Source organism: Diabrotica undecimpunctata, chromosome 6 (genome assembly GCF_040954645.1).
Source record: "Diabrotica undecimpunctata isolate CICGRU chromosome 6, icDiaUnde3, whole genome shotgun sequence".
Taxonomy (NCBI): Eukaryota; Metazoa; Arthropoda; class Insecta; order Coleoptera; family Chrysomelidae; genus Diabrotica; species Diabrotica undecimpunctata.
The window spans coordinates 98,236,519-98,262,274 of NC_092808.1; the positions used below are offsets into that span (position 1 = coordinate 98,236,519).

The 25,756-nt window shown below is 31.6% G+C and overlaps 1 protein-coding gene across 1 annotated transcript in view; it reads left to right on the plus strand.

The window, feature by feature from the left end:
* The window catches only part of LOC140443612 (annetocin receptor-like), a 720,544-nt gene that overhangs the window by 387,551 nt on the left and 307,237 nt on the right, over positions 1-25,756 (plus strand). The window contains exon 2 of the mRNA XM_072534964.1: positions 13,534-13,628. Coding sequence (XP_072391065.1) covers positions 13,534-13,628 — 95 coding nt within the window. The remainder of the gene's footprint in view (positions 1-13,533; positions 13,629-25,756) is intronic.

The window sequence follows — 25,756 nt, forward strand, 5'->3', positions numbered from 1 at the left end:
ATCCAACAGATCTCGAGCATTGCCGACGCATAAGCCTGTTAACCATATTTACAAGTTATTCACAAAAATGATAACAAGTAGACTGGGCACAAAATTAGATTTTTACCCACCTAGAGAACAGGCAGGTTTTAGGAAAAACTTTGGTACTAACGATGACCTTCACAGCATAGAAGGGATTATAGAAAAATCCATCAAATACAGTCAACCATTGGTCCTAGCTCATGTAGACTTTTGCAAAGCATTCGATACGACAGAAATTAACAGAGTAATGAAAGCGTTGAAGAAAAGTCGCCGAGATTATCGGTACCAAAAGTTATCGCGAATATATACAATAATGCAATCATGGCCCTAAGACCACACAAAGATACAAAATTTATAATAGACAAAAGAGAAATCAGGCAAAGAGACACGTTATCTCCCAAACTCTTTACGGCAGTTTTGGAACATGCTTTCAAGAAATTGGAGTAGGAAGCCAAAGGAATCGATATCGACGGCGAAATTAACAAAAATTGGTGCCATGCTTACTGAGTTATATGCCGCCTATAACGAAGTTGCTTTGAACATAAATTTTAAAAAGACAATATACATGACAAATCCGGTACCAAGCAAAAATCCAAAAGTCAACTACAACGAAATAGAATTAGTTCATAAATATAAATACTTAGGTATTAAAATTCAAATTGCTAATCACAACTAAACTGCTAAACTGCAAAGAAGTATCACTTTACCATAGGCCGCGTATGGAGCTCGATTAGACATCTTTCACAGCAACATGCCAAATTATTTGAAAAAAAAGACGTTCGACCAATGTGTACTTCCAATCATGACTTACGGCGCCGAAACACTTTCCTTAATTCATACTACAGCTACCAAACTCAGAGTGCCATAAATACAAATGTAACGTTCACTACTTAACCCTGCGTTGGTGTGGTGCCTGAAACTTACGTGCCTGGTGTGGTGGGGTGTGACATACCCCATAGCAGAATACGTCTTGGAAAACTCAATATTTGAGTATCTGCATTAAAAGTATATACATTTCATTTGAACATTTAAAATAGTGTGTACTATAAAAAAATTGAAAAAGTATCAGCTCAAACAATTTATTGCACAGTTCAAAAAAAGCAGAAATAGCAGCTTAAAACCATTACATTTTTCTAAAATGAAAAAAATCTAAAGACTTCTAAAAACACATTTTTCTTTATTTACTTATAAATGAATAAACATTATAAAGAAAAATACGGACATCAACACAATTAACAACATCATTTACTGACTTTCCTCGTTGATGCAAGTATCACATTTGAAACATGCATGTTCTAAAAAAACAAAATGCCTGCAATCATAACACACGTAGCGACTTTTTCTGTGTCTTGTTCTGGGGCACACCACACATCTACCTTGTACTTTCTGACGTTTAGGCAACGGTTCATCACAATCTGCAGTCTTGTAGCCCGGTGTCTCACGCAGTTTTCTCGGCAACCGAGGATTGTGTTGCCTTTCTTCCATATAATCTGCTATGAGTGACAAACTAAGAGATTTTAAATATTTTCGACGTTTCAGTGTATAGTTATTATTGTTGATCTTATAGATTACTTGGAAGTTAATTCCACACATATTCAAGAGCGCATAAAACACCGTCAACGGCCACCTTCTGCTGTTACGGGAAACGTCGTATGTACCTAATAACTGGTCAATGGTGTCAACCCCTCCCTTAGTAACATTGTAGAATGTGATTATTTCTGGCTTCCTAGCGTTTCCCGTAGATTCGTCTATTGTGTCATCATGGTGTAGTGTTGATAACAAAAGAACATTTTTGTTTTTTTTTGGGATATAGGATACTAAGGTTGTATTTTTTTGGAAACCAAAAAGTGTAGAATACTGTTCTCGATTCTTTGTATTGACCATTGTGGAAGGAATTTGCTTCTTATTATTTCGGACAGTACCCACAGATGTTAACTGGTGTTCTTCAAGAAGTTGTTGCATTAATGGATAATTAGTGAACCAATTATCGAATTTGATATTTCGTTTGCTGCCAGACACTGGTGAAATCAATCTTAAAACTACATCTGTAGGCTTTATACTCAGTTTGAAAGGACCATCCGGTTGAGAACCACAATAAATTTCCAAGTTTATAACATCTTGAATCGACTAAAGCAAAGATTTTGATTCCATAACGAGCCGGTTTATTCGGAATGTATTACCGAAAAGGGCACCTGCCACGAAATGCCTCCAATTTTTCATCAATAGTAAGATACATGCCAGGTGTATAGGCAGACTGAAAATTGTCAACTACTCTTTCAAAAACACTTCTAATTGGGGCTAATTTATCGATTTTGATTCTACCTACGCGCGTAGCTCCATTGTCAAACCGCAAGCAACTTAGCAGAAATTGAAAGCGTTTTAGAGACATAGTTTTCTTGAATATTGGCATTTCTGTGCCGTCGTTTGCCAAGAAATCTTCAAGGTTTCGCCGAGACGATCGATGAATTTTTGCCAAATAAAGTAATCCAACGACAGCCTTGATTTCTTGCTCGGAGGTCTTTTTTACTACGTATTGGTGCCCATCGTTGTAACGTTCACTTACTGAATTGATTTTCTCATTAGTATGTTTTACAATATCAGCAATGAGTGTGTCATCCATGAAAAGCTTCCAACAATCAATTGCAGTTTTAGCTTCTTTAGCGTGTCGTTTTACGCCAGGCAATTGAGAAATTATATTTTCGGCTCTAGTGCGAACCGATCGTACTTCTACATTCTTAGCCCATTTAGTCACTTTATCTCTGCCCAAATAATATCTACCTAATGTACTCACATCATCTCCATTCTCTTGTTCACTTTCATCTTCGTCGCCATTTTGTTCTGTGTCTGTGGCATGAGAACTTTCACTAACATTGTCGAACTGCACTTCGTCTTCGGAATCAGGAATAGCCCCATCTTCATCGCTTTGTACCTCTTCCCAGAATCTTAGCAATCTCGCTTGCTCTTGTTCATAAGTACACATATTTATAACAAATTTTGAGCACAACAACCAGAGTAAAAAGTAAAAAACCACGTGAAATTCGGAAAAAATGTCCAGCATCAACAATGATAAACTGACTGACGGCAGAGGTGTGGTGGGATGTGACATACCCTTGCGGCATATTATGACATCTATATAAATCAGTATTGAAGAAATTATGAAAATAGCAATGCTACTCGATAGAATGATATTTTACTAACAGCTACTGAACAATAGAGGGCGGTAAGGTGCTGTTTTTGAGAGAAATTCCGTTTTTTGCATGCGTGGGGTGTATCATACCCCACCACACCAACGCAGGGTTAAACTCACTCTCAGAAACATAGTTTAAAACGAAGAAATAAGAATAAGGATAGGCGTCACAGATATCAGAGCGCATAGCATGACTAAAGTTGAACTGGGCGGGCCATGTGACCATATTGAATGACGAGTGGTGGACCCAAAAAATTACCGTGGGGAGACCACGAGCTGTCATAAGAAGTAGAGGTAGACCACCTACACGATAGACAGACGACGTCAAAAGAATCGCTGGGAGTTGGCTGCAGGAAACTCAAGACTGACAAAACTGGAAGAAATTAGGTAAGGCCTGTTTTCGCAGAAAGAATCTAATGAGGTCAAATTGTATGATCTTAGTTTACATCACTTTCACGTGAGACGTGAGATGCCCTTAAACTACTGATGCAGAATATTCAATGTGGCATGAGCTGTGTGACTCGTGGCGCCATTTTGTTTCTCGTTTCTGACTTTTTGGGATGCATTGCTCTTTGAACTGATCTGTATTGCTTGTCCCAAATTCGACAGGTTTGTTTGTTGAAGTACCCATTTATTCAAAAATAGTCCTCAACAATTATTTTTCAATAAAAATTAGGGTCAGTTTCTAACTGATTTAGCGCTCATTTAGCGAACACACGTCGTTACCAATAGTAATTTAGTCTTAGCACCTTGATCAGTTGAGTTTTGTATGTGTACAAAAGAGCAATATTAGTAATTATTGTGTGATTATTGTATTATTCTTTATAATAATTGGTATGTGTACGATTTAAACATAATATAAAATAAAATACTTAATAAAAAATCATCGAAACATATTTCATAGCAGAAAGTTGTAGCAAAATTTACGTTGTATATATATATATATATATATCATTTATTAAGATATTCTTATCTATTATAGCTTATGATAAATCATCTATTGGTTTGTTTTTAGTAAAAAAAATGGACTTTAAAACTGCTCTTTAACTAAAAAAAACAACAAGATTAACACACAAACAACATTCTTTTCAGTAAATTACTTTTGGTTGAGAAGTAAATACCGGTAAAATTGTAAACAAATATACTTAAGGTAATTATTATTTTAATAAATATTTATTAATTTATATTAATTATTAACACATTGTTTAGTTCACTATATTCTTGCTATAATTTTTAACTCCTTATTGTTTCTTAACGTTTTCTAAAGCTAAAAGATTGTCTTTTTTCTTATCAATTTAGAATTTTGCCAAATCCCAGACAAAAAGATTAGTCCCTTTCACCCAAGAAGAAATTTGGGGTACAAATACTTTGCAATATGTCGAACAGAATAACATTAAACTTCTGTGGTCCGTCGTTACTCATAATCTAGATCGGTTTTTAAATTTGATAAACAGTTCGACGTTGCCTATTTGACTGCTCATGACTTTATATCCTTACTTCTACTATTTTCTGCACCATTGTTTTACCATTGTATACCATTATTATTTTGCTAATATAATAATTTTACACCACTATCCACAAACATGTTATAAGATAATATATAATTTGTTCGAAGATAATTTACCAATTATATAATGTAGATTTTTTTATCTTATTTATGGTTTTTACAATTACTAATTTTAAAACACAAAGTCAAATATGGTTTATAGATTTATAGAGTTATGGAGTTTAAAATTAAATGACTCTACCGCGAAGCCAACGAACCCTCTCTTTGGCTTAGGCGCCAATATCTCCTCCTTTCTTAAGCTGCCTCTACTTCAGCTAACCTTTCTAATCTAGTACACACACTGTTGACATTACCCAACTATACTAGTACTTACCCTCCTGCTCCACGCATACACACTATCGCTCTCCTACTTCTAACTTTAATACCACATATAAATTTATCCCTAACTAACTCTCTCCCGATCCCGCAGAATTCTCCTTGGACCAAAACTTTACCGAAATTTAATGTGTCACTTACAAAGTTTAGTAAGGCAGAAACCAACCAGGATTTGAGTAGGAAATCCTTACTAGAAATTTTTAATTTTAAGAAATTCGATCGGGTACTCTACACTGATGCATCAAAGAGCGAAACGGGGGTTGGTTGTGCGGTTACCACTACGGAAACAGTCATTAGCTCATGTCAAATACCTGCTACATGCAGCGTTCACACTGGTGAACTGTATGCTATTTACCAAGTCTTTAAACTCTGTATAGCACCCAATCAACATATTGCTATCTGTACAGACTCCCTTGCCTCTATCCAGTCCATCAATAATCTATTTACTAATCACCCTCTTGTAGAAAAAATCCATGACACTTACCAAAATCTTATCATCCACGACATCCATATCACTATCATATGGATTCCCTTCCACATCGGTATTATGGGTAACGACAACGCCGATCGCTTTGCCAAAGAAGCTACTGTATCCAATTGTACACCACATAATATACAAATTGCCAGTAACCTAAAAACTAGTATAAAGAAACTCGTACGAAATTACTGGCAGAATCATTGGAAACAATCCACTACATTTTTACACCAAATAGATCAGACGATTGAGGGGTTCGTTATCCCTGGTATAACTAGAAATGAGATGGTTGTTGCTAGAAGGTTGCGCATCGGTCACACCAGATTTTCACATGGTCACCTAATGAATTCTACACCTAAGCCAATCTGTCACTATTGCCAATCTCCACTTAGCGTTCTACACATCCTTGTGGACTGCCCTTATTGCAATAAACGACGCCAAGAACTGGGCATGAAGGGCGACATCACAGATGTCGCCCAGAACCAGAGTCAAGTCATCACAGCTAACCAGTTCCTGAAGCTAGAAAACTTACTAAATAATATATAACTATAGTATATTATAATATCTAATTGTACCTTATATATAATTGTATCCACAGTGACTCGTGCTAATGGCCGAAGCTGTCACATACACGTTAAATTAAATAAAAAAAATGAAATGATATAATGTACTTATTAAAATATATTGTGCAAAATACATTCTTTAGAAACTCTAAACAACTCACTTCGTTTTATCTAAATCAATTTTTAACTATCGGCGGTTCGTTGCTCCACTTTCACCTATCTGCAGAGGTCGGCTCCTGATAATGACAAGTATTGTTTACTATCCAGGCCAGTTTCTATAGAGTTATTGGCTCCCGTTCTTTTATGTTGCTGATAATGAATACAGCAAGCTTTTTAACATAAATGAAGGTGTGCTAGAGACTGCTTTGGTAATAATGGTTTTATAGATTTTTTAAGTAAACAAATATGTAATAAAATTGATAAAAGTATTAAGTTAATTAAAACAATTTCCAATATACGTTTAGGCTCATTAAATTTTTAAAATAATAAACTTTTGCATATAATCCAAGTAAATATAAAGAACTTCTGACCAGACGTCATGTTTTTTTACTATACCATGTATATATATATATATATATATATATATATATATATATATATATATATATATTATATATATATATATATATATATATATATATATATATATATATATATATATATATATATATATATATATTGAAAAGGTTAATGCGAGTGAATAATAAAAGTAAAATGTAATAGCATGTCTCGCAAAACAGGAAAACAAAAACGTGATAGGTATATTGATAAAAGGCAACCGTATATAAGTATTTCTGTCTCTGTCTATTGGTCGTATTTAGTAAGGTGCAAAGGTGCAGACAAGTTAGAAAAGGAGCATATTGACTTGGGAGCAATGCGACCTGCAATTCTCACGTAGCTGTGGAGAGCTTTCTCCGTGGATATTGTTAGTGGTAGAACTTGAAACCATTAGGGTCTTCTAACTCTAATGCCACAAATTTTGAGCATAAAAGTATTAAAATAGGTATTAGAAGAATACGGACTTTCATATACGGACTAAAAAAAATTAGTCCAGTGGACTTAGTTCTGGAAATCTTGTGGCCCATTTCACAGTATTACCATACCTGATTTAACTCTCGCTATAGTTATTATTTAGCACACGTCTAATATTTATTGTACGATGAGGTGATACTCCATCATGTTAAAACCACTAATTTTATCTTATTCCTAAAGAAACTTGCTCTAACAAAACCAGGCAACTCGTTTGTTAAAAGCCTATGATACTTATAGCCAGTAACCGTTGGCTCAAAGAAGTAAGGGCCAGTTACATAAGATACAACAATACGTCTCCAAACATTCAACGACCTGCTGTTCTGGGACTTAATTCGAAATATGTAAAGATTTTAATAGAAGTAATAATAATAATCTGTTAAAAAACCCATTGCAATGAAATATTGATTTGCCAGAAAATATAATGTTTTCCAAAAAATTTACGTTTCGAATTAACATTTCTTTCACGCATATAAAAAATTCATTATTCTCTGCAAATTATTTTCTTTTAACTCCTGATGCAAATAAATTTTAAATGGGTGAAATATCTTTTTCGTTATAATTCTTCCAATTTTCCTTGCACTTAACTCTGAATTATTAATCATAACTCGAAATGCATTTTAATTCGCTCAAAACGTTTTTGATGTTAATGGTTTTAAATACTGCCACATTTTCAGAAGGAACTAAGCGGTTTAAAAGTTTTACTAATTCTTTTTTGCAGGATGTCGTCTATGCGGATATCTCTGATCAGATAATAATATTATACACTTTTTAAACTAATACAGTTTCTAGCGCATTCACCCAATAAAAAAATATCCACCAATTCTTCTGTTTAAAAAATTTATATACACATAAAATATAAAATTTATTACTCACAAAAGTGCAACTATAACAATAATACCAGCTTTTGTAACACAATTTGATACTATTTATTTTATTAAATATTTGACAGCTACATTTAACGTTTCTTTGTTTCAAAAAATACTTACTATACTTTCTCAAAATGTAGGTACCTACTTAAAATTAACAAAAGTTATTTAACTGATATTACTCGTAAATACAATAATTTTACTAACGATAAATTTAGTAAATCAAAGCGATTATAAATTCATTTGTTTGCAAAAATTGCTAGGGTAGATTTTAAAATTGGTTGTTTATTTAATTTAATAATTAATTTATGCATTAGTTATTATATTTGTTAGTATGGTAAATATTATTTTGCAAATTGATGGGTCTAAACATTAAACTAATTTTTAGCATACGTTTTATTTTAATTTTTTTTATTTGAATGTATGTTCCTAAAATATGGATATAATTAATATAATTTTTGTTGGTAATTAAAAATATACATAATAGTCTTTGTTACAAATTTTTAATTAAATATTCGAAAAAAGATTTAATATAGGAGAACTGCAACAAACTTAAGTTTGGGAATATGACTCATACTTCGACGATGCGCAATGAAACATGTTTACTAGTTTTACCATGGAAACGACCAGGGTACTGCTTGCCAGTGTCGTAGTTTGAGAAGTACGTATCGCAGAGTGTTTGACATGTTGATTTGATCGTGTTGGATATTTTATTAATTTTTTTTAGCTTAGTGCTTAAAATATTGGTAGTAGTAATTAGTGTATTGTTAAGTCATTTAAGGTATCTAGAGTGTGTTTATTTTAGTTATTATTAATAGTTACTTAACAATATGGCTCCTAAAAAGATAGGAACAAATAAAACCATCATACTTTTGAATAGATACCCTTCAAATCATCTCGAACAAACTGCAGGTGGCAAAAATCCAAAGACAATGCGAAAATCTGAAGACAATGGGAGTGTCCTAATGAAAAGTTATAATATTCGTTCAAAACGATTACAATATTTAAAGCAGCTAATTCAATTTTGATCTGAGGGTAGAACCATAATTTATACCAATAAAAGACATATAGGTACACATCAGCCATACTGCACCGTATTACTGAGCAGATCAAAGTGGACAAACTTTAAAGAATCCGATTTCTAAGGGCAAAAGGCTGATTATTGTTCAGGCTGGAGAAGAGACTGGATTTGTTACTAACGCTGTGTGCGTTAATAGACGTGTGAATTTTTAAATAAGGTGCAAGTTTATAATTATAAAAAGTCAATTGTTATAACAATAACTGTAATGTAAGCCATAATTACTTTTAAAGTTTCATAATAAATCAAATTCTTTTTTTGACAAAAATTTCATAAAAAGCTTAATAACTGTCAACGAAACTAATAACAAGTTAAAGATCGTTTAGCAAAAATATACAATGATTATTTTTATTTTAATTCGCCGAAAATCCTCTAAATAATTTTTATGATAATTTTATGACACTTTTTCCATCTGTATATGTATTATATTTTGAGCTTGAACATCATGGACATCAAGCTCTTCACTTGCCTCCCTATCATCTGGAGTTAAACTCTATCGAAAAATATGAGCTTTGATAAAAGGTAGAATGACAACTCATAATACAACATTTAATATAAATGATGTTGAAAATATAGCAAAAACTAAATTTTCAAAAGAAGTGTTATTAGAGGAGTGGAATAATATATGTAAACACGCGCAAAATTATAAAAACATTTAAATTGAAAAAGAACATTTGTTAGACACTACGCTGTACCACTTACGCAATTTATTGTTAATACTGGTTTATCCGGAGAAAGCTTTTCTGAGGATGAAGATTGTAATTCAAATTCAGGAATAGAGATCTTAGAATCATGCGAGGAATCATAACTAACTAACTTCTTGTTTAGACAAATAAATATATTACTTAATTAGTTAAAATAAACTACTTATTTTTTTTTGTATTATTGAAACCCTTCCTTCGGGGTAATGTTAATAAATTGTAAGTATTGAGGAATTTGTTATTTGTTAAAGTACTCCTAATATTTTACTCATTATTTTTCGAGTGCAACTGACTATAAACTTCATAATGTTTAAGAACTACGAAAATAAAAATTAACAAATTCATTGTTAACTTAATTGGATATACTTGTGAAAAAATATTTTAAATCTACCTGTTTCTGCCCGCCACTGGTAGAAACAGTCCGCCCACCTGCGTTAAACACTACGTCACATTCCCAAACTTAAATTTGTTGCACTGTTGGTAAGCTGGTTTTAATAGACCATAATAAATTTGTGCTCAACATCCGCCTGTGACTGTGCATGTCAATAAGATCGAGTTGACACCTTAAATTAAATGCTTGGCTTAAACTTGGCTTAACAATGAATTCTTTTTTTGAAATACTAATTTTCTTTTAACACTGTACACAAAGATTTAAGTAAACCATGACAACCTTGACAGTGATATTCTTATATTTCATCTTAAGTTCTTTCATCATTGGGTTACGACCCACATGTCCAATTGAAATATGAGTCTCGTGAATGATATCAAAAGTTTTCTCCATAAAGAGATAATAAACAATAGCTCTTTCATTTTTTACTGGCACAACAAGATTGTTGATATTTTCTTAGGTGTTTTGTAAGAACTCTTGTCTTTGGTTCTTTTAACTTTCATTAAAAATACATGATACTCATCTCTTGTGAATAAAAGATGATTATTTCCTTTTCCAGATTTAAACTTATTAATTTGATCGTGGAGAAGACGATACAACTTCGAACTTTATAAAATATACCAGGAACCTGATATCGTAAAACATATTAAGATAGGACGTCTGAGGTGGATAGGACATGTAATGCGGATGATACAAAATGACCTTGCTAGAAAAACGCGAGAAATTCTTGAAGAGGCTAAGACGCACGCAGAGTCGTAAAGCCAGAATGATGATGAATTTAATCGTTAAATCGTGCTTTCATGGAGTCTAAATCACTCATTGTAAATAAGTTTGCACAGAACACCGCTCGTTCAATTAAAAAAGTGTACTTACACAGTCACCGCTTCCAACTACATTTACTAGCACTAATCTGCAAATCTGCACTAAACATGATATTTAATACTGGTATGTCGCAGTGACTAATACACCTCCCTTCTTCACTACCGGTCTGTATCATACTGTTATACCGTAATATATAACTACCAGTCGATGTGATTAATTCTGGTATATTTATTACTTTTACCTAGCTATTCAGGTTGTATTAATAGTAACCGGTAATTCACTCGCGTTCAGAACAAATAACAACTTAGGCAAATATATGAAAAACAACAAGAGTCAAAATAAAAATCACTTACACAGTGATGTATGCAAACTTAAATGTGGCGACTGTCCAAAAACTTACATCGGTCAAACTGGTACAAATTCTAATTACCGAATAGCAGAACATAAAGGCTTTCAATAATAGAAAAACAGATTCTACATACGCACTTCATCTTCTAGATCATAATCATTCTTGTAATGACGAATTTAATATTCACATTAAAAATAAAGGCCTTAAGCTATCCTTCTTAGAATCTATGAAAATCAACAAATTAAAAAACACAGATATAATTCTGAATGACCAACTTGAGACAAACAATTCTCCCCTTCTCAACATATTTCATTAAATACTATAAAGTGTAAACGCATGCCAAAAATAGATCACTTGACAAAGGCAATCAGCCAAAACAGCTGTAGTGTTCAGATTTTATAATTAACGTTGTGGAAGTTTTGAAAACAAAGTTTTCAGTGTTTTATTGTTACATAAAATGAATTTCCACCAAGTAACAGTCGAATCCATCATTTGACTTTAAATAATAGATAGCGTATATTTATATTAAAATTCATAAAACTAACGAAAAAACTTAAGGGGATCTAAGTAAGGGTCATTTTTACATAGACTTTCTCTCAAGGGCGTTTCAAAAGTCACCCCGTTATTATTTAAATTAGTATTACTATGAATAAGTATCCAGTAAGACTACTTTTAAAATCATATTAAAACTGTTTAAGCATATGGACTAAAAATTTTGAAAGGGCGTACATAGTATTTTTATTAAATTTATTTTTCATTCAAAATGTAATACAAATTTTTTAACTAAATAAAAGAACATATTTTCAACAACAAGTTGTAGATTTTATCGGACGTAACATGTGATCTCCAAATATGATGACATTATTTGGAGCACATTTAGCAGCTATGGTTCACGAAAACTATATTTTCAACACTATCTATGAATTAAAACATCGAAAAGTTTTTTGTTGAAACCAATTCCACCAAGAAAATATTATCCGATCAATTGGAGAGTTTCTGGCAAGCGAAGACTGCAAGCTGAAGTAAATAACCATGGGGGACACATCCATAATGAATTTAGTTCCAAATATTGTAATCATATTTGGAGATCACATGTTACGTTCGATAAAATCTACAACTTGTTGTTGCAAATATGTTCTTTTATTTAGGTAAAAAAATTGTATTACATTTTGAATAAAAAATAAATTTAATAAAAATACCATGTACGCCCTTTCAGAATTTTTAGTCCATATGCTCAAACAGTTTTAATATGATTTTAAAAGTAGTCTTACTGGATACTTATTCATAGTAATACTAATTTAAATAATAACGGAGTGACTTTTGAAACGCCCTTGAGAGAAAGTCTATATAAAAATGACCCTTACTTAGATCCCCCTAAGTTTTTTCGTTAGTTTTATGAATTTTAATATAAATATACGCTATCTATTATTTAAAGTCAAATGATGGATTCGACTGTTACTTGGTGGAAATTCATTTTATGTAACAATAAAACACTGAAAACTTTGTTTTCAAAACTTCCACAACGTTAATTATAAAATCTGAACACTACAGCTGTTTTGACTGATTGCCTTTGTCAAGTGATCTATTTTTGGCATGCGTTTAAACTTTATAGTATTTAATGAAATAGGTTGAGAAGGAAAACTGTTGAAGAACTATTTATGCTAATTGGTGATGAGTTTACGTGTACCCGAAAATAGAAATACCCTTACCCACTTTTTTTTACTTAATTCCCAAAAATTTCTTTTTTTTTATTTCCTTTTTCTGAAATGTTTAGTGATATATTTTTTATTTTTTAGAAATATCATTACCATTTATTTAATTGCAAAATAAAAGGCGGCGTATTATGCATCTATAAGAAATATGTTTTGCATAAAAGTTTGTCTGTAGGCCCTACTATTACATGTTTTGCCCTACTCGGATCTAATCAGGTAAAGATTAGCTAAGATAAACAGAAAATAGAATTACCCCTTAGCCACTTACATCAGACAGAATATAAGTTATCATTTTTTTTTTTTTTTTAATTAAAGTTAGTTGAGCTTTGTACTGTATAATAAATTATACCTTAGTAAAAGGATAAAATGAAAATGGCAAACGATATCTATTATTATAAAATAAGTTTAAAAAGTTTTTTTTAAATGAACAAATATTAATTTAAAATAATTGTTTTAGGTGACAATATTTTCCTACATCGAAGTAAGTTCAGGTGTTTATGATTGTTGGGCTACGTTTGAGAAGGATTGGGGCGAAAGAACATATGTAATTTGGTAAGTAAAAATAATTTAATAAATATACGTACACGGTTGCGTTTCGATTTAATTTGAGTCTCTTATCATTCTCTAACACGTGTTTCTGGGTCTATCCGTCATCAGAGAGACTTGTAAGAAGACTCAAGACTACATATATATATATATATATATATATATATATATATATATATATATATATATATATATATGATTATTTTATCATTTATATTTTCTTCGCTATGAAACTTATATGTAGCTGTATTTGTTTATATTTAGTACTTCCTCAAAATACTCCATCCATCCATTTACATTATTTCTTTATCTGTTAGTAATTCTTCAGTTTTGCTCTTTATAAAAGCTGTCTTTTCCTATTGCATTCCTGTTACTTTGAACTGAAAAAAATCTACTTTCCTTCTGTATAAATCGCGTACCTATTTTCTTAACGTTTTTCTTTCTTTGACTGTTCTTCTTTCGATTTCATATTTAGTCTTATATTCTTTTCTTACCTGTAGCATTTTTTCTTTCACATTTCTTCTCTTATTGATAGCTTTTAGGCATTTGCTATCAAACGACTCAATGTTACATCTTTTTGTTTTTCCCTTTATTCACTTTTGTGCTGCTATTTAATTACCTTTTTCCACCTTTTTTCCATACTCCCTTAAGCTACATGCAGGTTTTGTTTTACAATTTCGGCTGCACGTTTTTTTCCACGGTTTTCTTCTTTAGCGGTTGTATATTTAGAGTTAGTTCTAAAGTTAAGTTGCTTTTATTTTTTCTTTCACAGGGTTGGTTAAGTTTTGCGCAGGAAATTATCGCTATCTTCATCCGCTCTTTTGTAACATCTTTATCTGTTACCGTCTTCTCATATTCTTTTTGAATAAACACATGGTCTATTTCATTAGGATATTTACCATTTGGAGCTAGCCAGAAACCCTTATGAAGGTCTTTTTTCGAAACTTCGTGCTTATAACTAGATCGTTGTTGTTCTGTTGTTGCTAAGTTTACTAGTATTTGTTTGTTTTTTGATTACTGGCTTATAATTTTTTTTTTCTTTCCAATATTTGCATTGAAATTTTCCATTTATATTCATTTTTGGTAAAGAGTTAAAATATTTTTTTGTTTTTATAAAAAGCCTTTTTTTCTTCGTTCTCCTTAATCTTGCTTAGCGCATGCACATTCAGGAAACTTATAATATGTTCTTTCGTTTTTGTTCTAAGACTAAACATTCTTCCTGAAATTGAAATAAAACTGTTCGTTATGTTTTTATTTATTTCCTGTACAATAAAACCTACTCCCAATACTCTGACATCCTCCCGACGATTTAAAAAATGTATTCGATTATATCTAATAGAACTTAAAAAAAAACATCGGCAAATGCACTCACCGCTACGAGAGAGTCGTTGCATAATAGATTTGTTTTCTCTTTAGCACAAGGTGGTGGTTTGTTTTAACATCTAATTCTTTAAGACTATGTTTAACTTAAACAGTAGTTTTTAAATCCATTATTTTATTTTATAGATCTAATTTTGCTTTCACTCCTAATACTTCCAAAAAATCTAAACAAAAATATACTTTCAAACAGATTGTTTGCAAAATACCAAATAGTATCTTATTCGTAATTAAAAGAAAAAGGAATTTTTCGACCATTTTAATATCAACTGGGTACATTCTTATCTGAATGATAAGTTTATACATACTAATTTTATTTACCATCATAACTTTGGAAACGAATTTGTTTCGTGGCCACTCCTACCAAACCATTGTACGACCTGAGATTTATGCGACGATTCCATTTATTATTGTTCTTACGCTTTTTTTTTTCTTTTGGCATCTTAATACAATTTACTATTTTTATTGAAAATAAGTCACAATTTTATTTTAAAGTAAGTTTATTTTTATGTTTCGATTTTTACCTCGGAAATTGTTCTTAAAATACAAAACCTTAATAAATTTGAGTTTATTGTTATGTTTGGATTTTTAGTTCGGAAATTATTCTCAAAATACAAAAGTTGATAAATTTTATTTACTAATATTTTGCATTTTTAGACCAGTATATTGTATCTTCTTCTTCTTCTTCCTCTTTATTAAATTCTTCTTATTCTTTAATGGAATAATAGCTCTATGGAATGTTATCACTCCATCTTTTGCGCCGTCGTCCGATACTTATTCTTTCGATTGGTGATTTATCTGGTTATTTCATTTTTTTTATTTAGTGTCCATTTGTTTTTGCATTTTACGTTACATTTTCTTCTGACTTAATTTCCCTTTCGATCTCTCAGCGTATTTCTTGTAACGCTTCTCAGCAGTCCTATTTCTATCTCTGTCGTTTCCAGTAGCCTTTGTGTTTACAGTGCCCTTTATGGCTATATCGGGTCTTGTTTCTGAGGCATGCGTCATTATTGATCTTATACTAGCTTTATAAACTTTTGACTTATTAAGACATCCTGTCAGTCTATTTGCTTTTTGTAGTTTATTTCCATTACTTGTTCAATACTGATGCCATCAATGTCTGTTCTACATCTGATTGATTCTTTACAGATTACTACTGTTTTAAATAATTGATGGTCAATCCTCTAAGCCCATTGCTATCAGATATTTTTATGGATCATCTAGAGACAAAGATTTCTAAATATACCTTATTCAAACAGTTTTTATATTGGTGGAGATACGTAGACGACGTACTGGTATGTTTCACAGGAATTAACAGGCAATTTTTATCGTATATTAATTCACTTCATAGTCATATTGAATTTACAATAGAAACAGAACAAAATCAATCCATAAATTTTTTAGACTTAAAAATTATCTGACTTAAAAACAAATATGACTTCTCCATATTTCATAAACCTACCCATACTGACACGACTATACACAATTCATCATCCCATCCCACACAACATAAACTGGCAGCCTATCATAGTATGTTACATAGATTAACAGAAATTCCGATGTCAAAATACAATTTTGAGACCGAATTAAATATCATTAAGCAAATAGCAGAAAACAATTTATATATTGAACAGACAATTAATAAAATGTTACTAATGTAAAATGTATTAATGTAAATCAAAAACTACACAAGAAAGCCCTGAAATTAGTATTTCCACCACCAAAGAAAAGACCCAGTACCTTCTGCTCGATTACATATACAGGCAAAATATCAACAAAAATAGCCCAACACATAAAAAAGAAAGGAATAACACCAGCTTTCAGAACAAATCACAGCCTAGGCAAATATATTAAAAACAACAAGAGCCAAAATAAAAAGCACAAACACAGTGGTGTGTACAATCTTAAATGTGGCGACGGCCCAAAAACTTACATCGGTCAAACTGGTAGAAATTTTAATAAACGAATAGCAGAACATAAAAAAACTTTCAATAATAGAAAAACAGATTTCACATACGCACTTCACCTTTTAGATCATAATCATTCTTTTAATGATGAATTTAAAATTCTTCACATTCAAAATAAAGGCCTTAAGCTATCTTGGTTAGAATCTATGGAAATCAACAAATTAAAAAACACAGATATAATTCTGAATGACCAACTTGAGACAAACAGTTCTCCCCTCCTCAACTTATTTCACTAGAGACTATAAAGTGTAAACGCATGCCAAAAATAGATCACTTGAGAAAGGCAATCAGCCGAAACCGCTGTATTGATAAGAGTTTAAAATAAATTTTGTGGCAGTTTTGAAAACAAAGTTGTCAGTGTTTTATTGCTACTACTCTTTTAGTTTTAATTTATTATGAGATTGTCATATTAAATTCTTTTGCCTTTATGTTAAATCTATGGATCAGTTTTTGTAGAATATCTTCATTTTGTGCTGTTAATATTGAGACTTCTGCGTAACAGAGTATTTTTACTTCTTTGTTTCCCATTTCATATCCTCTTCCTTTGTTGACACTTTTGATAATTTCATTAATGAATAAATTAAAGAGCATATAGCTTAATAAGTTCCCCTGTCTTATTCCGCTGCCTACTTTCCTAGATTCTGTAAGTTGCCCATCTACTCTGACTTCCATTTTGTTATTTTGGTAGATGTTTTTAATAGGTTTTAAGATATTTAGGGGAACTGCTTTATTATAAAGAAGATAGATTATATCTTTGAGCCTTACTCAGTTAAATGTTTTTTTAAGTCAATCAGACACAGAAATGCTGGTCTATTATACTCTAGTGATTTCTCAGTAATTTGTTTTATGACAAATGACAAATGACAGTATGAAAATCTTTAGTTCATTTGTTAAACTTAAATACTCTGATTTATTAGTTGTTGTTGCTTAACCACAAATTAGTCCATTACTTTGTAATTTCACATTAATCTTAATTTCCTAAGTTTGTATCGTTTCACCATGTATAATTGTGAAACATATCGAGTAGTAGCTTAATTACAGTTTGCTCAACTTCCTGCACACTATTGCCTAATATTATTAAGGAAATGCCTGCAATGATTTTCTCAGTTCAAATTATATTTGCTAGCTTTCAAAAGTCAAAGATTTTTGTTCTAAGCAGAAGGCAATACACTTAATTGATGAATCGTAGCTTTTTCGTGAGATTATAAATATAGCTTCCGGACTAGTTTGAAACGCAGTCTATTATAAATTTTTACCTCAACAACAGCTATAGTGTAATAATTCAGTAGTTGTCAATAAAACTATATTTTACTCCATGACTTCAACATTTTATATTATCATCATCGAGATCGAGAAAGTAAAAAAAAAATAATAAAAATAAAATTTATTATGTTATTATTTTTTTTACTTGATTAATTGAGCAAATCAAAAACATAACTTAATTGTTCTCAGGGTAAAAAATCTCCTTATATTAACCTATGTTGTGTGGGTTCAAAGATTTCCTAGTTGTCCTTTATCGGGATAGAGAAAAAAGAATAATAATAATAAAAATGGTATGTTACAAAAAATTGGTATTCTTTATTTTATTTAAAGAAGAATAAAACGTAATGACGGTATTAGATTTTTATTTTGATACAGGGCAGCGACAACCGCTTATACGTATTTCGACCTCTTTAGGTCTCGTCAGAACGGTATAGCCACTGCTCTGAACCAAAACTAAATCCCTCCCGTCCTAGACAATAGTTATCAGAATAACTATATACGGACGTAACTACGCCATCTAAAAACAAAAGGAGAAATCAAACGATTTCTACCTAGCGAAACCGAATTCAAATTTTTACCACTGTGTTTCCTAAAACTTGCGAAACAAACAGCTAGATAAATTACTCGGATAAATTTTTGTTTTGGTTCAGAGCAGTGGCTATACCGTTCTGACGAGACCTAAAGAGGTCGAAATACGTATAAGCGGTTGTCGCTGCCCTGTTTCAAAAACGAAAATCTAATACCGTCATTATGTTTTATTACTTACTTCGTTTGGAGTACCAGAAACTGAATTCACTACGAATTTTGACCAGGATGAACGGCATGTGAAATGCAATTTTAGATTCCCTTGCCGAGTAATTTATCCAGCTGTTTGTTTCGCAAGTTTTAGGAAACACATTGGTAAAAATTTGAATTCGGTTTCGCTAGGTAGAAATCGTTTGATTTCTCTTTTTGTTTTTAAGAATTAAACACTTATCAAATTTTGCCGTTATCTTATCAATCAGCGTAAATGAATACAAAAAAATTTACACAAAAAGAATATTTTAAATCTTCTTGAAGACAAAACCAATTTAAAGCCAATTTTAATGAATATCTTTAAAACTTTTTATCTTTATGACTTTTCAATATTTACTTTATTGCAAAAACAAAACTTTAAAAACATTTTACAAATAAAGTATACTTTTGAGTTAAAATGGTATGGACAATGATGTCAACAAACATTCACAGTTACAAAATTTTCAATTCTGAACAGAAAATCACTGACCTTTCCTTCATAGATTGTATTTGGACCATACCCAGAATCGTCCACGCTCCAAAGCAATGTGATCTGCCACTATTTACCTCGGCTTTCTTCTTTTCGTATCTGCAATCCTCCTGCAATGACCGTACAGAACACCTGACTCAATTCTCCAACAATTAACACTTGAAATTTAATTCTCCAAAACACTCAGCTACTTCTCCATGACACAAGGATCTCTTTCTGTCAACTTGGTGCCGCCAAACTATTTCCTACGTATTCCAGAAACTGCCCACTTTAGATCCAAGAATATCTTTTCATCGACTTATAATCTCCTTCCACAATTCTGCTAACTTCCTTTCACAATGCCGGTATCCAAACTCACGAACACACCCTCTTTCGAGACTCGACGTTTCCTTTCGATGATCAAAATGACAACTGCCACTTTCCTTATACATCGACTATCAATTCTCCCATTAAAAAAAAACTCTCCAATCAAAAAGCTTTATTTTGTTTACAATCATTAAGAAAAAAACCCCATTACTGTTTTCAGAGGAACTAAAATTTTTGCTATAAAACTGGCTTTCCCTTTGGTTACAAATACATAATTCATTCCTATAATAAAAGGTTAATAATATTAATAATTAATAATATTTTAATCCTACGATATATACAAACAATGAAAAGATTAGAATGAGTAGGGGCTTTCTAATTCTATATAAAAAGATTTTACCTGCCAGTGTTTAAAAATCAGTTGGTGACAGGCAAAACTTTCCGCTAATCTAATCTTATCTTAATCGAATACATAAATTTTGTTTTCCAGGATGTCTTGAAAATTTATTTAAATGGTCTATTTATTAATTTTTATTTTTTTCTTTGGCTGAGAAAAAGAAGTATGACAATATATATATATATATATATATATATATATATATATACGAATATTTTTAAACAATAGTTTGTAGGACATTACCTATATATAATATTTAAGTAAATCAGTGTAAATAAATCGACCGTAGGTCTTAATTCTTGTTACCCTATTGCTTTCCTAACACTAATAAATTATAAAATTATATCAACTGGAAATAAATTTTAACATATGACATTATTTTGTAAAAACCTATTTTATTTTCAATTCTTCCTGAACATCCATTTTAAAATAAAATATGTATGTAACACGTTTGTAAAATATGTCCTACCGTAATCCATAATTTATTGTCAGAGATTAGTATCCAATAAATCCATGAAAAATACCAAAAACTGCCATTACGTTTAATAGAGGCAACATCCAAGACCTTCTGCAGGCAATAAACAAAATTACCCTGTTTAGTTTCGAAGGGTTATTACATTTTTAATTTATGGTCTTTAACTTTACGATGCTTGGTTTGCGGTTTAGAACTATAAGAGCCTCTTTGTTTATAGAATTAATCAGAGGCGGTACTAAAAATCTTTAATGGTATGTACAATTGGCGCGCACTTCGGGTTAAATGTGTAAAAATGTATCTTTGTATTTAACGCTTATACGGGCAAGGTGGATCCAACGGGCCCGAGACGCCAATTTTTTTAATTTTTTTATCATAAACTAATAAAAAAATTTGTATTAAATTTTATGCATCAATGAATTTGTTTAGAAGTATCCACAAGGAAAATAATTCCTGTAGCTGGCTGTATACCACGTATAACAAAAGAGGTTAGTCTTTGTATGTGGGTATATTTTATTTTATAAAAACCCTTAAAAGGGCAACATTACAAGCACGAACGTTTTCGGAACAACTGTTCCATCATCAGGTTAAAATGCAGGTTAACATGCCTGAGCCACCAAAATATTTGGGTAAAAACCCTTTAAATTGAAAAATGTTACCGAAGAATGTACATGATGTTTATAATATTATATGATGTTTAATATTTTAATTAGATTTTACTTCAGGTAACATACACCCATGCTTCAGTGAGTTCCAGTGTCCGGAGAGTAAACCTCTTCAAACGGACTACGGTTGGCAACTAGAAGTATGTTTCGTTCAACATAGTTATGAGCTATTTAAAATATTCAATATCGTTTTTGAAATTATTGCATCGAAAGAATTTTGTCACGTAAAGGGGCACAACTCGATCGTTCCCTATTTGTATTTATAAGTACAGTGTAAATCTTTGTTACAGAAGTTAATCTGGTAGTCAGGTAATATTTTTGTGGATTATCCAAACGACTTTTATGATTCTGAAAATCCAATAATAAAGTCTAAACATATAACAAACAATGCCAACATATATCTTTGATGTGAACATCAAAGAGATGCTTACAATAGGTGTTATATATATTCTAAACGAATTTTAAAACTGATAATCATTGTTGAAATACAATAATATTGTTAGGTAGGTACCTATACATATTTTGAAATAAATAATGCATCTGCTATCAGTCGTTTGATATCGATGTTAGTGTCGACAACTAATCTCTAAAATTATATTGAATTACAGTGCAAATAAAATGTCCCGAAAACCATTATCAGCTCCAGAACTGCAATATATTGCTAATAATTTATGGGATTCCGATAACGAAGAATCTCCTGAAGTAGGTGGCATTGAAATTGACTCTGAAATTGAAGATCATTTTTCGGAAGCAAGTGAAGAATATGATCAGCAAGTAGTATTTTTAAACTAAGGATGGAATTAACTGGAACATTCAACCACAACCGACAGGACGTATGCGATCCTGCGACATAATAAAAAGCAAAGTGCACAAAGTTAAAGTGTAGATGATCCTGTTAATTTCTTTTGTCTGTTTGTGGACAAAAAATTGTGAATTAAATAGTGAAGTATAAAAATAAAGAAGCCAAAAAAGTCCTGGGGATAGAGAACTGAAAATATGGCTACTCTACAGAACTATATGCCTTTATTGGACTACTACTAACTGCAGAACAACTGAGTGCTAACATCCATAATGTAGATATACTTTGGAGTAAGTTTTATGGACCTATAGGGTTAAAACGATTTAAAAATTTGCTTATGTTTGATTTGACAATAAGGACACGAGGTCAGAGAGAAGAAGGAATGACAAATTAGCAGCAATACATGATGTGTGGAAGTCAACCAAAACTTTCAGAAATACTATTTACCAGGAAAAAATAACGGTAGATGAGCAACTTGTTTCGTATCGAGGTAGGTGTCCTTTCAAGCAGTATATGCCTTTAAAGTCAGATAAGTATGGCATGAAAATATGGCGGGCCTGTGACTCGGAAACATATTATACTTTAGGTGAAATACCATATATAGTTCAGTTAAATTGTATTTTTGCTAGGAAAGTTTTGGGGTGGTTCTGATTTTTTCATTCCATATGTTTTTTGGGGTGCTTAATCCGAATCTGGGGTTTGCGGACAAAATTTCGTGACGCAACATTAAAAAAAACAGAATAAACCGTTTTTTTTTTCTTTTTTCGGGTTTTTTTGCTTAAAACTTGAAAACTATCAACTTTTGGTAAATGGTCAGTTTACAGAAATTAAAGTACTTGAAATTTTCTACAAATACCAGTATCTAGTTTTTTTTTCAGACGAATCGTTCGGTTTCTAGTGCGAGTTGAAAATTGTAAATTTTTTAAGTTTATGCAAAACCCACTTTTTACATTTCAATATTTAATTTTTATGGAAGCTGTCATTTGATAAATGTCACCTGGTTTTCCACACAAGTAATTAAAAATAAAAAAGGCAAAAATTATACAAATTCAGTAGGTAGGTAGAACTCAAAATTTTATTTTGTTACCTAGGTAGGTAACAAAATAAAACTTAAAATCTCGTTACTTATGATCATATATTATTATGATTATAAATTATTATATGCAAAATTTATATGAGCCGTGGTCTTTTGGAAGGCCCTGGCTGAGGTACTTCGATAACGATGAGTCCTGGTTCTGCTTGTTCTGGAAGATAAAAGTTTAAAGTTAAGTCATTTATCAATAAGAGATGAAGATTGCAAAATAGATTGTAAGATTAAACATACCTTCCGCATCGTACTGAGGTTCTTCGATGGCATCGGGTCCTGGCTTAGGGTCTGATTGCTTCATTGTCAGCGTTGGGAGTCGTTCTCCTGGAAAATAAAAAGAGGAGAGACACATATCATATATGAAGGGGAGATGAATGACTACAAAATAACTTGTCAGATCCAACATACCTCTTTCTGTTTCTTCAGTTTCTTCTACGTCTATGTCAGAGCTGTCTTCTGGGGGCTCAACATTGTTACACAGTCCTTCGCATGATGCGCATATTGGGGAACAATGGAGTCCCGCCTTCCTGCATCCACAATTGCGTTGACAGCCCTTTTTACATTTACATGAAATGTACCGGAGTATTGAGTTTGGTGCAGGGTCCAAAGTAGTTGGTACTGGCACAAGACCACTACTAGTTTTTTGCCATCCCTACTCACTTGGGTCTTTTTGTTGCTCGTTAGGTGTGGCTTGACCGGATAACCACTGCTGCACCTGATAGTAAACTCTCAGTGAATGTTCTCGTGCAGCAGCTTCAGTTGGGGGCAATGAGGAAATATTGGTCTTATTTTTGAATGATGAAGATACGTATTGTTTATATCTTAAATCGTTTAGTTTTGTCTCTTTTTTCCATATAGAGCCGTGAGAAACATGTTTCCTGCTGTGGCAATCTCATCTTGACTTGAATTAGGGTGTTTGAAAGCTTTAATTACCGATTGCAAATCTTTGTTCTTCTGCAGGACTTTAAGAAATTTCAGTTTCCCTTGATTAAACAATGCAGAAGTAGTATCACAACCACTCATACTTTATTTTAATTAACTTAAATACTAGGGAAAATTAACTGGAAACCTTTCAATACAAATCTAAAAAGTGGGTTTTGCAGTCACACCGGTACAAATTGCCAATTTTCAACTTGCACTTGAGACCGAAGAGTTCGTCTGTACAATAACCAAAATAGTGACATTTGTACAGAACTTTAAGTACTTTAATTTCTGTAAACAGACCATTTACTAAAACAGTTTTCGAGTTCTAAGCAAAAAACCGGAAAAAAGCAAAAAAAAACCGATTTCTTCTGGTTTTTTAAATGTTGCGCCACGAAATTTTGTCCGCAAACCTCAGATTCAGATTTAGCACCCCAAAACACATATGGAATAAAAAAATTAGAACTTCCCCAAAACTTTCCTACTAGTATCACTTTACAGTACAAATTTACTGAATTAATACAGGAAAAAACGGAAATACAGTAGCCGAAGGTCTTGCATCTCAAGTTGTAAAGCAACTCGTTGAGCCTTATTATAATTCCAAGAGAAATATTACTTGCGATAACTATTTTACTGATCTTGCTTTTGCACATGAATTACTGGCAAATTCACAAACTCTTGTGAGCACAGTGAAAAAAAAAAAAAAAATTTGTTTCTCGGGAATTTCTACCAAACAAGAACCGTTAAGAGAAATCTTCAATTTTCGGATTCACTGCAGAAGCATCTCTTGTTTCTTACGTTCCGAAAAAACAAAGAAGTGTCCTAATCCTGTTTACCATGCATCACAATACTTACTGTGCAGATGATGTTGACAAAGAATCAGATATGATACTCTATTATAATAAAATGTATTGTAGATACGCTAGGCCAAATGGTTCATAAATATATGTGCAAAAGACCAACTAAACGGTGCACTTTTGGATTTTTTATGAATATTTTAGACGTGCCTGGGGTAGCCTCATTTAAAACTTGGGCAAATTTAGATTCAAAATGGAATGAAAACAAAAATGAAAAGCGAAGACTGTTTCTTACAACGACAGCATAACAACCAGTGTTGCCTCAAATTTTGAGAAGAAAATCAAGGGGACTCCAATGGAAAACAAAACAGTGTATTGAAAAATGCTTACAGGAAGTTGAACCTCACAATAAAAAGCAAAAACTATAAAAACCTTCAGTTTTAAAAAATAAAAGGTGTCACATATGCCCAACAAAAAAGGACAGGAAACAAAAACAAATTTGTTAACTATGCTAAATATACACTACATATGTGTGTAACGATCACTGTATAATTAAAAATGTTTGTAATTATTGCAATAAAAAAAATTAATGACCAATATATAGTTTTTCTTTTTATTTTTATTATTTTTTTAACCTAATACTCAATAATAATTTAATTTATCATATGAATTTGCTATTCTAGTTGGAAAGAAGTAAAATAATAAATTGATATGACAAAGTATTAATTTGTAAAAGTAAAATAATATTATTCTTCTGACTTATTATCTTTATTTTTCTTTATTGCTAATTTATTTCACAAATTGATTTAAATATTCTTA